Below are 12,878 nucleotides of genomic sequence, written 5' to 3'. Positions count from 1 at the left end.
TTTTATTCAATGTATTTGTTCAAAACATATGTAGGCTCCAATTCTAGCTTTAAATTGAACTCTGTGCAAGTAGCGGACGCAGGCTCTAAAATAAAGCATGGGGCCACGTCTCAAAGCTTATGGTACCGTTTGGTTGAGCTGTGCTACCGACTAAAGGATTTGTAATTTTGTCTATGCAGCCCTGTGATTTACATCCCATCCAAACGGAGCCAGACAGATGACCGGTCTCTTCTCTGCCACAGTTAAGCAATAGATTCTGGTCACCTGAGCCTGTAGAAGAACTATAGGCAAAACTTTTTTTTTTTTTTTCCCATTTTGGATAGTGTAAGGGAGGGTTTAGTTTTTTTTCTGCCATCGGTGTCCTATTGCAGGGATTTACCTTTACTTTCTGTCCCTGTGCCAAAACAGAAGTGAAGGTAACACCCTACAAAATAAGGGAATCCCTTGGGGCCCCCCCAGGTCACCAGAACTAGTGTCCTCATTGGAAGATTTCTCTTCTATTACTTTTCTTGGGACAACACAAAATTTGTGAATTTCTCTTACTTTCAACAGTCATGGTAAACAGGACAAATAGGGTGAATCTCCCTAATGGGGGCACAGACAGCAATAAAAACCTGACCGGTTTTCTAATCTCATCTCTCTCTACTCCACTCCAAAAATAATAAACAAAAAAAAAAAAATTTTGCCTTTTAGTTATACTTTTAAAGGATCAGTATAATACTGATTGTCCTGCACCCTGTTCCTTGCTAGCACATGTGCATGCAACACACATGGTTGGCTCTTCTTGCTGCCCCTTCCTCTTCCAGCCTAAATGCTGCTGTACAGAAAATTACAAGAGGTATTTAACAAGTTCAGATGCTTAGACTAGCCACACAAAAAATAATATATTGCTTTGTTAATAAACTACTGCATTTGTTGTATTTTTATACATCTGTTGAGTTCAGCTCATGTTTTAAAGAACCGCTGCCATAGTAGAAATATAGGGGCTTCCATTGTCTCTTTAGGAAAAGTGTACTTGCTTAGCTATGTGGCCTAATTACTTCTGAGCCACTGACCTTAAACACACATGTAGAAAAATCAGAATACCTTATACTAATTCCAGGTAAGTGACTGAATGCATTGAAGCCGTACGCATCAACCTCACAGAAGTCCCTCTTTGCCATGAAAATTAACTTAATCCCCAAAAAAAAAAAAAAAAAAAACATTTCCACTGCATTTCAGCCCTGCCAAAAAAGGACAAGCTGACGACATGTCAGTGATTCTCTTGTTAATACAGGTGTCCGTGTTGACGAGGACAAGGCTGGAAATCACTCTAATGCTGATTGAGTTAGAATACCAGGCTGGAAGCTTTAAACGGAAAGTGGTGCTTGAAACCATTGTTCTTCCTCTGTTAACCATGGAAACACGTGCATTCGTCATTGCTTTGCACAAAAAGGTATTTACAGGCAAGGATATTGTTGCTACTAAGATTGCAGCTAAATCAACTGTTCATCGGATCATCAGGAACTTCAAGGAGAGAGGTTCAACCGTCCTGAAGAAGGCTTCAGGGCGCCCAAGAAAGTCCAGCAAGCGCCAGGACTGTCTCCTACAGTTGATTCAGCTGCGGAATCGGGGCACTACAAGTGCAGAGCTTGCTCAGGAATGGCAGCAGGCAGGTTTGAGTGCATTTGCACACACAGTGAAGCAAAAAGACTTTGGGAGGATGACCTAGTGTCAAGAAGGGCAGCAAAGAAGCCACTTCTCTCCAGGAAAAACATGAGGGACTGATATTTTGCAAAAGGTACTAGGATTAGACTGCTGAGGACTGGGGGTAAAGTCATTTTCTCTGATGAATCCCCCTTTCTGATTGCTTGGAACATCCAGAAAAAACCTTGTCCGGAGAAGAAAAGGTGAGCACTGCCATCAGTCCTGTGTCATGCCAACAGTAAAGCATCCTGAGAATATTCATGTGTGGGGTTGCTTCTCAGCCAAGGGAGTGGACTCTCTCACAATTTTGTCTAAAGAACACAGCCATGAATAAAGAATGGTACAAAAATATCCTCCGAGAGCAACTTCTCCCAACCATCCAAGTACAGTTTGGTGAGGAACAATGCCTTTTCCAGCATGATGGAGCACCTTGCCATACGGCAAAAGTGATAAGTGGCTTGGGGCACAAAACTTCGAAATGTTATGTCCATGGCCAGAAACCTCCACGGACCTTAAAGCAGAGTTCCGGCCAAATTATTATTTTTGAGGCGGAGGTGGAAGTCTGGCGAAAAGCGAGCGAGCCTTTACCAATGAACTGGGGTGGCTGTACGAGTCCATATTCCACCCTAATTTGGGTGGAGTAATATACCCAATGAAATAGGGGGACAATTACATTCACTGTAAGATCAAGATAAAGTGAAATCTAAGCAATTAATGCCCGCTATCCCTGCATATTCCCACCTCCTCCATATTCCATATATAATCCTTGAGTGACAAGATAACTGGAACATCAATGTCCATCATTTGGGGTTTATGAAGTTCGTAAAGATATACTGTCCTCTATGAATGTTCCGTGGATTGGTTGCTGACTTGAAGTGGACCCTTCACTGGTGATCGGTTTATACCTCATGCTTGGTGGACCTTCCTTAACAGGGGGTCTAAAAATATGGTAAGGAGATTACCTTATTCTATGCATGTGGTGAACATCAGGATTGTGTCTGCACGGTGTTGGAATTTATTTGCATTTATCTCTGCACCTCAGCATCATAATTTGACGGACTTCATGGACTGTGTTCTTTTTACCTTTTAGTTCATAATGTGGCGCTGTACTTGAACACAATATTGTCAATAAAAGCCTTTCACACTTATGAAATGCTTATATGAATTATACTTCAGTATACCATAGTAATATCTGACAAAAGATCTAAAAACAATGAAGCAGCATATTGTGTGAAAATTTATATTTGTGTTATTCTCAAAACTTTTGGCCACCGCTGTATTTAGCTTGAACTGGTGCTCTGCTACTACTCACTCATAACTATTTAGTTTCCGGCATGTATAGAGCTTAGTGTTTATAATTCTGTCTGTTATTTAGGCCATGGCTCAGAAAGAAGACATGGAGGAGAGAATAACGACTCTTGAAAAACGCTACCTCGCCGCACAGCGTGAAGCCACATCTGTGCACGACCTCAATGACAAACTTGAAAACGAAATCGCTAATAAAGAATCAGCACTAAGACAGGTAATAATATGGGTTTGTGAATGGAGTTTTTAACAGTAGGGTAAAATGTATATTTGAATTGTTTTCATTGGTGTTGCTTTTTTTTTTTTTTTTTTTGTTCCCATGCAGTGGAGTTGTGCCCGCATTGTGTGGGTAAACAGCTCATTTTGTCTGGGGGTAAACACAGCGCTTATAATAAGTCGATCCTTCGATGCTCCGGAAAGCGGCGCTGCCCCATGTCCAGCGGTGAATTGTTCTGATGTCTTCACATCTAGAGCCAGTCTATGGGCCTGATGACATCAGGAACAGTCCACTGCACAATCCCGCAGGAGGAGAGGTCAGGAGCTGAAGGGACTGGTCTTGAGCTGAGAGGATCAGGCAAGTAGATCTCAGCTCGCCGAACCTCTGGACCAAAACATGTAGTTAACACATGCAGTATGGACACAGCCCCACTGCATGGTAAAAAAAAAAAAAGTTCAGCTTTAACTTAAAACTGTGTGTTTTGCTGGAAAAGATACAGTGGTGAAAAATATTATTTGATCCCCTGCAGATTTTGTAAGTTTGCTCAATTAAAAAGAAATGAAGGATCTATAAATTTATATTATATGTGTATTTTAAATAGAGACAGAATATCAACCAAAAATCCAGAAAAAATACTTGATACAAATGTTATACATTGAGTTGCAGTTCAGTGAGTAAAATAAGTATTTGATCCCCTACCAACAAACAAAAATTCTAGCTGCCTCAGTCTGGCTACAGTATATGTTCATGTGGTACACAGATTAGTCCTAGCTAAGAAGGTGCTACTAACTAAACTTTATGTGAATAAAAGACACCTGTCCACAAAATCTTTCTTCCATTCAAACCTCACCCTAATGGGCAATGGATATCAGGGACAAGATTGTAGACCTGCACAAGGCTGGAATAGGCTACAAGACCATCGGCAAGAAGCTTGGTGAGAAAGAGTCTTGTCTATATTCCTATTGCACATGTTCTGGACAACAAGGCTCATCAATGGTGGGTGATGTAGCTATTACCAGCTGGAGACCTCAAGAAAGTGTATATATTTGCCAGCAAACCAAGGATCTATAATCACTGTCCAAAGGTTTTTATTGCAGAACGATCACATCACAAAGACCCCCTTCGTCAGGCATCACATGCTTGATAAAGCGGTCCTGTGCAACTCCCAAATGTTGCACTTGTTATTGTGATGTGATCTCTATGCAATAAATACCTTTGGACGGTGATTGTAGATCCTTGGTGTGCTGGCGAATTTATACACTTGCTTGGTGAGGAGACAACTGTTAGAGCTATTTTGTGCAAATGGAAGAAATACAAAAAAAATCATCATTTGCCCTCGATCTGGAGCTCCATGCAAGATTTCGCTTTATGGGTTGAGGATGGTCATAAGAAAAGTGAGGGATCAGCCTAGAACTACACAGGGGAAGCTTGCGAATGATCTCGAGGCAGTTGAGACCACAGTCGCCAAACAAACTATTGATAAAGCAATACGCCATCATTGAATAAAATTCTGCAGTTTCGGCAAGGTTCCCCTTCTCAAGAAGGCACAAGTACGGGCCGTCTGAAGTTGGCCAGTGAACGTCAAAATGATTCAGAGAAGGATTTGGAGAAAGAGCTGTGGTCCAGTGAGACCAAAATGAAACACTTTGGCATTAACTCGACTTGCCGTGTTTGGAGGAAAAATGCTGACTGTGACCCTAAGAACACCATCCCTACAGTCAGGCTCAGAGGTTGGAAACATTATGATTTGGGGCTGTTTCTCTGCTAAAGGTACAGGCCGACTTTGTCGCATTGAAGGGTCAATGGGACGGGGCCATGCTTAATAAAATCATGGATGAGAACCTTCTTCCCTCAGCCAGAACACTGAAGATGGGTTGTGGATGAGTCTTCCAGCATGAGAATCACCCAAAACATATCACCAAGGCTACAAAGCAGTGGCTCCAGAAGAAGGACATTAAGGTCATGGAGTGGCCTAGCCAGTCTCCAGACCTTAATCCTAAAGAAAATTTATGGAGGGAACTGAAACTTTGAGTTGCTAAGAAACCTTAAAGCTGTTGTGAACTGCAGGTGTAAAAAAAAAAAAAAAACACCTGCCAGGCAATGGCTAATGTGCTAGTATGCATCGCATACTAGCACAATATGAAATACTCCCCTTGGAACGAGGCCCTCCAATGCTGTACTGTCACCGCTGAGAGGGCTGATATCTTCCCCTGGTCTTTCTTGCGGGTTCGAGTGCTCCAGCTATGTGATTGTCCAGAGCAGCGATGATGTCAATCCCACGCATGCGCTGGAGTTCCAGCAAGGTATGCCAAACCTTCAGACGCAGCCGCCAGTGATGTCACTGGCGGGATGCAGGGTGAATACCTCCTAAACTACGCACGTTTAGGAGTTAATTTTTTTATATACAGGTGAGCCTTATCCATAGGTAAAAATTAGCAAGCAGGGTTTGACAGCTTTGAGGAGTTAGAAAAGATTTGTAAAGATGAGAGGACCAAAATCCCTCCAGAGATGTGTGCAAACCTAGTAACCAACCTCAGGAAATGTCTTACCTCTGTGCTTGCCAACAAGGGTTTCTCCACCAAGTACTAAATCATGTTTTTGCTTGGGGCTCAAATACAGTACTTATTTTACTCCCTGAACTGCAACTCCGTTTATAACATTGTTTTTTTTTTTCCAGCATTTTTGGCTATGTCTCTCATTTAAAATACACATATGATAAAAGTTATAGACCCTTCATTTCTTTATATTAAGGCAAACTTCCAAAATCTGCAGGAGATCAGATAATTTCCCCACTGTTTATACAATAGTAGCGTTCTATTGTAAAAGTTATAGCCCCTAGTATGATGGACACTGAGAAAAAGCCACAGGGCATTGCTCCCCCACTTTTGAGCTTCGTTATAACTTGGTGACCTAAGCCAGCCATAGACACATCGAAATTCATCTAGTTCAGCAGGAACCATCCAATTTTTTGACTTTCTAGGCCAGGATGGCGAACCTTGGCACCCCAGATGTTTTGGAACTCTATTTCCCATGATGCTCAACTACACTGCAGGGTGCATGAGCATCATGGGAAATGTAGTTCGAAAACATCTGGGGTGCCAAGTTTCACCATCACTGGTCTATGCTGTTTGTACTGAAGTCAATCTATCAGTCAACTTCAGTACAACCAGCCTGCCTGTTTTTTTTTTTTTTTTTTCCTGATCACTGCCGGCTGCTTTATCTCCCAACCGTGATTGTATTTTGACAGCTAGGAAACCTACCGCTGTCAGAATACAATGGCGCAGTGGGAGAGTGACCCCATTAACATGGACTGTGGTTGCAGGAAAGAAAATTGCATAATGTATGGCCTGCCTTAACAAATGGGACATCTTTGAGTTCTCCTGGTTTACTGTAGACGATTGATTCTACACATTCAGCTTGGAGCATATATTCCTTCTGACCTGGAATTGAAATGTTTTCTATCAGGTTCCTAGCATTGTCTCACAGGGTGCTGAATATTTTTACCTTTTATGGAGAAAATGCTGCTTCAGTCTCCTGAACATTTGGAGACCGCTAAAAAGGAGAATCAGATAATATGAACTTTGGTCTCTTAAATTAAATGAACACTCCACTTTTATTGAGCAAATAAAGCAATCCTCTTTAAGTGCCGGTTCACACTTATGCAATCACAGACATTGCATATGATTCGGAGCGCACTGCTCCTAAAATCACATGCGATGTCTGTGTGGTGCAAATTCAGCCATACAGTTTGTATGGCTGAATTTGCACTGTGTTCGCAGTGAACTCGCACAGGACCCTTTTTTTTGGTTTGCAGCAGAATCTGATTGCATGGTGGTTCACACCAGTGCAATCCGATTCATGTGCGAACTGTCAGATCGCACTGCGATATGCGATCTGATCTGGGGGTGTCGTTAACTTTGAATTGACACCCCCAGCTTATCGCATATGGCAGTGCGAACTGCCTGTTCTGCAGATGCGATGCAGGAACACGCAGTATATTCGCAGTGTTCCCGCATCGCAATAGTGTGAACCGACAATAATTGTTATAAATTGCAAAATGTTTGCACACTGACTGCAGATTATTTATTGCCGACCCATTCTCAATCCAGTACAATCAATCAATCCAGTACAAGGAGTTATACAGCAAACTTGCCAGCTAGTCAGCATAAAACAAAATCTAAACTATTTTCTAGGCACTGATACTGTATATGCAGTGGGCTAAGTGGGAAAGTCTGTCTGCTTCAATCACATGATCAGTTCTAATGTTGTAATAAGAGGAAAAACTGCTGGAAAAAGCTGTAAGGAGGAAAATGTTTCTGTGGGTATTCTGCCTGCTTAGTGAACAGAATGCTGCCATTGTTAAAAGAAAAAACATTTGGAATGTATGCCTGCTGGCTGTAGAGTAAAAGGTAATGGAAAGGTAATTTTTTTTTTAAAGTTAAAGTGGAATTAAGAGCAGAGCAGACAGGCTCTTTATTGCTGAAGAGAGATGCATGTGCAATTTACGTTCTGGCACAGTGCCTGTATCTTTGGATGACGGCACTCCTGTGCATGCACGGGAGTGATGTCATCCCACATCAGCCAATCAAGATGACCCAAAGACTGGCACCTGGAAGAAGCTGGAGAGACGATGCGCCTGCTGGTGAAGTATCTTGTAACATCAGAATGTTGATGCAAAAGTGAAGCCCCGTACACACGTACCGATTGTCGGCTGTAAATATTCGGCCGATGACCGATCGGCAGATTGTAGGCTTGTTAGTATGATGCTTCCGACAGCCGACAGTGCATTTTCGGCCGAACAGAATCTGTCGTGCAGGCATTAAAATTTTTGTTGGCCAACACCAGAACGGCCGATTGTTCGCCAGTCAGTACAGATTTCGGCCGACAGACAGCAGATTTGCAAGACTGGGCATGCTCAGAAAAGAAAAAAGACAAGGAAAGTTAACCATCACATGACATCACTTCTGCAGTCGGCTGTTGTTGGCCGACAAAATTCGTGTGCAGTCTTTTGCAGTTTTCAACAGACATGACAGCCCTGGACAAAAGACGGCCGATCGTTCGGCCGACGATCGGTACGTGTGTACGAGGCTTAAGTTTAATGGAGTTTATTTCCATTTTAAGATTAAATAAATTAAAAATGGTTACTGCAATTATGTATGTACAAGGTTTAACAAGAAAAAAAAAATACCCTATAAGGCCTCTTGCACATGATACTCCTGTTTGAGCATCTACTTTTTCAGAATTATTTTTTGTATGTATTTGCGAGTATTTACGCGCATTTTGGCATGAATGCGTTCGCGCAAAAACATATTCTCGCATTCTTGGTATGCACAATATGTAAATGGACAGTTGCATACATTTGTGCACATTAGTGCATATTTGCATGCATTTCCATGTATCAGGCCTAAGTTACTGACCAAAAAAGCAGATTTTTCTATTTTTTTTTTTTTTTATATACTTTTAGAGTGCATGGCACTTGTTTACACGCCTGTGTGCATAGGCATATTACAATTAATGCGCTGTAGAGGCGTAAATGGAGATCAAAGCTGAAAATGTCTAGGCTTTTGGTCACATGACCTTCGTCACAGTGAGTATTTTTCTGGAAAATACTCCTGCCCTTTTGCTTTTTATTTATTGGAGCTAGAATGTTAAAATTCTTTTGAAGTGATTCTAAAGGAATTTATTTTTAAAATAACAAACATGTTCTACTTACTTGCTCTCTGTGCAATGCAGCTTTGCTCTGTGTCTATTCACACAGAGCGTGACTGCCCCCATTCTCTCCTCATTGATTCACTGGCTCTGATTGACAGCAGCAGGAGCCAATAAGGAGAGAGAGAGACCTGCTGCTTGCATGCACATCGCTGGTTTGAGATGAGGCTCATGTAAGTATAAGGGGGACTGGGGGAGGGAGCTGCACCCAGAAGGTTTTTTTACCTTAATGCATAGCATACATTAAGGTAAACAACCTTGAACCTTTAGAATCACTTAAAGCAGTGGTCCTCAACCCTGGCCTACAGGGCCCACTAACAGGCCAGATTTTAGGTATTACCTTGGGGAGATGCAGACTAGAGTACTGCAATCACTGAGCAGCAAAAGATATCACCTGGGATGTATTTCAGTTATCTTGCAAATCTGGCCTGTTAGTGGGCCCTGCAGGCCAGGGTTGACTTAAAGTAAAAAATTATGTATAGGTCTGCTTTAAGTTCTAATAACTTTTAGAATGCCTTTTTTCCTCTTCCACTGTTAGGTTGGAGGTTTAGACTAAAAGAAGTAAATAAAAAATAATTCTGGGAATTTAGCCACTTTGTAAAAAGTGAAGGCATAATAGAAGTTAAGTCCAAGGAGCTGTGTGACATCTCCTGGGCGTATCTCTATTATTTACTTTTGACAGATTTATTGCTCTGCTAGAGAGACACTCTGGGGATCGGAGAGAAGAGTAACACATGAAGCAGCCACCCCCCCCCCCCCTGTTGCCCATTCTCAGAAGCCTTAGTGTTTTGGGAATGTGTTCATATAGTACCAAGGCCTCTGTGATTGGGCAGGAGGAGTGGAGGGGCAGGTATAGCAGCTGAAGTAATTCTCCTGTTCAAGGCGCATAGGGCTTCGGAACTACCGCTACAGCTGTCTTCCAGGAGTACTAAAGAGCTGTCAGATACAAATAATAGTGCTAAGCCCAGGAGGTATCATGCACCTCTCCAGACTTAACTCCGTTATTTAATTTTTTACAAAGGAGCTGAAATCCTGAAATGTAGCTTTAAAGCGGACTGGGGAGTGGAGTGTTGCACATAAAATCCTGTACAATATCTCTTCTGGTTTTCAAACCCCTGGACTCCAAAATATAAAATAGCTTAATTTGTATTCGTTGATATATTAAACACACTTCATGCTTGGTTCCCAAAGTTTATACACCAGGATAAAGATGTGGTGTTTTTTTCTTTATACTTGTGGTAAAGCTTTGTGAATTGAGCCTTTTATGTGTAGAAATGCTTAGTATCGGGCTTTGGTTGGTATACATTATCCCTCTATCAGTGTCAGATTAAGTGGACCTTGCACAACATACAGTATATGGCCTGCAGTTTACCTTTGCTGCGCCTCTACATTGTGTGAAGATGCTGCAGCACAGTGCTGGGAGCGTCTTTCCATCAAGATTCAGAGTACTTTACATTCCCCAAATCTTACTGACATAATTTCCGCTTGGATGCAGCGGACGGAAGCCAAGGTAAGTATATTATTATTATTTTTTTTTTTTCTGTTTTAATTTTTCAGTGGTTATGCAATTAGGATGGGAGCCAAATGTAAAAAGTCTACCTTAGTTTTACTGTCGTGGAAAAGAATAGCAAATAAAAAAAATAAAAAAAATAACATATATAATTGCAACCCACAAAACCTTGTAACCACTTATAGTACCACTCAAGGTGTTCTGCTGGTAAAGAATCTGGTGTCACACAGCGTTGTAAGGGTGCAGGCTGTCTTGTGCTTGCTCCAGAAAGCAATGAAACATAAGGGAGTCAGACACTGCACACACCACTAGCTTACCACTACTAGCTAACAGTTGGAGAGAAATGTGAGCGGCCTCAGCAATGACCTCCTCGTAAGTCATGACCCAATCATGCAGTTTGCTCTGCCCGTCTGGAGGCTTAATCGGGCATAATTGGTCATGGCTTAAGGGGACTTGAGGCTGCTCACATTCCTCTCTACCTGTTAAAGTGATAATAAAGTGCCTCCCCCTTTTTTTTTTTTTTTTTTAAATAACAAATGTTATACTTGCTCTGTGCACTGGTTTTGCACAGAGCAGCCCTGAGCCTCCTCCATTCCATCAACGGCACTCCTGCCGCCTCCCTCCTGCCGAGTGCCTCTCCCAGCAAGCGGCTTGCTATGAGGGCACTGGAGCTGAACCACTGCTCTGTGTATCCATTCAGACACGGAGTCGTGGCTTGGCCCAGCCCCCTCTCTTTCCTTATTGGCTCACTGATATTGACAGCAGCTGGAGCCAATGAGGGAGAGTTCCCAGACACACCTCTTGCGCAACATCGCTGCATCGAGATGGGGCTTAGGTAAAGATTGCTACATGCAGAAGGTGTTTTTTTTTTTTAATCAATGTATAGAATGCATTAAGATTAAAAAAAAAAAAAGAAACCTTCTGGTGTCTCATTCCCTCATAAAAAATTGCTACACAAGTCATATTGTGATTTAATTTTATTAAAAGTGGCAACATGACAACCCAGAGGCGGTCTGTACAAAAATGGAGTATGAAACGACCCCCAGAAATGTAATTTTCTGTCTGTTTAATTGGTTTACTGATTTTTCCAGAAGTCTGTACTCAAAGTATAAGTCGGCTTTTGGCCATCCTCGAATGATACTTATAAAATTACTCCCATTAGATTCACTTTCCACATGGACACAAACAGCTTTTTCTTCAGAATAACAAAAGGCAGGAACCTGCAATAAAGTTTATTAAAATCCCTGCAGTGTATGAAGATCGCCCAGAGGGGAATGTTTTTTTTTTTTCCTCCTCACAAACAGTGGTGTTACTCTTTTAAGTGTTGATAATGAAACTGCTGTAAATGAAATCATGTGTACTATGAATACAGTGACTTATCAATGTATTCATTTCTTGGGCACTAGAATTTAGGGATTGGTATGGCTTATAAATAACCCACACACTAAACCATTATTTTCTCAGAGTGAAGAAAAGAATCGTCAGATCCAGGAGCGGTTCGAGCTGGCGGAACAGAAACTTCAACAAACGATACGGAAAGCAGAAACCTTGCCCGAGGTGGAGGCTGAATTGGCACAGAGAGTAGCTGCTCTTTCTAAGGTAAGGCGGTTGAAGGGCAATCTGATTTGGGTTAGCAGTACAACAATTTTAGAGGTATGTGTATACAGATCGATTGATTTAGCAACCCCGTTCTACTTCGTCCCTTGCCGTTTGAGAATATGTACTTTAATGAGTATTCTTTTTTTGTAAGCTTTGGCGTCCTCAAATTTTGTCTTAAGTTTTGTTGAGCTTTTTCAAAAATATGAAGTCCTGTAAAAAAATATTCCTTGCTGTAACGTTGATTTTTTGTTGTGACATTGCTCTAGTTGACAAGTTGTTTAGTGCACCCCAAATACTGCTTTAAATGCTAAGAATTAAACTATAGTTTACAAAAAAAAAAAAAAAACGAAGCGGGTCTTACAGGGATATAAAATCGATTTCACCTTTTGAATTTCTGTTGAAATTTTAAACATGATGTGCCCCCTGTTTCTATTTAAAATGATTAAATACAGTTTGGGGTTACCACCTTCAAGATGAAAAAGTCAAAGAAAAAGACCTGCTGCACTCCAATGAAATTTTAAACGCTGGTAACTTTATTCATCCGGGCAACATAAACAAAGTCCCTACCTGGGACTGGGATCTCCTCTTTCTGATGCATTTCATCTGCAGGGTTCGCAGGTAAAAACAGATGTGCATTAAATATATATTAAATATATTTTTTTACTAGGCGCCTGCAAAGCATTTTACCTGTGATCAGCATATCGTGTGTAATGCAGGGCTCTTTACACTGTCAGTGTAAACTGCCCGTACATCATACCAGCAGGCAGTTTAACACGGACAGAAAGTGTCAGTGAAATACCTGGAGCGCTCAACAGCACCCTGGTAGTTCTTTGAGAAATAGAAGCTGATATC

The 12,878-nt window shown here is 41.5% G+C and overlaps 1 protein-coding gene across 14 annotated transcripts in view; it reads left to right on the top strand.

The window, feature by feature from the left end:
• PPFIA1 (PTPRF interacting protein alpha 1) overlaps positions 1 to 12,878 on the top strand; it is a 250,246-nt gene that overhangs the window by 102,464 nt on the left and 134,904 nt on the right. For all 14 annotated transcript variants that reach the window (XM_082270052.1, XM_082270051.1, XM_082270050.1 and 11 more), the window contains exons 8-9: positions 3,062 to 3,208; positions 11,892 to 12,026. In XM_082270052.1, the coding sequence (XP_082126178.1) occupies positions 3,062 to 3,208; positions 11,892 to 12,026 (282 nt within the window). The remainder of the gene's footprint in view (positions 1 to 3,061; positions 3,209 to 11,891; positions 12,027 to 12,878) is intronic.

Source organism: Pelophylax lessonae (assembly GCF_965119305.1).
Source record: "Pelophylax lessonae genome assembly, chromosome: 10".
In the NCBI taxonomy this organism is placed as follows: domain Eukaryota; kingdom Metazoa; phylum Chordata; class Amphibia; order Anura; family Ranidae; genus Pelophylax; species Pelophylax lessonae.
The sequence above is the reverse complement of the archived record's forward strand: the minus strand, read 5'-3'. Positions and strand labels throughout refer to the sequence as shown.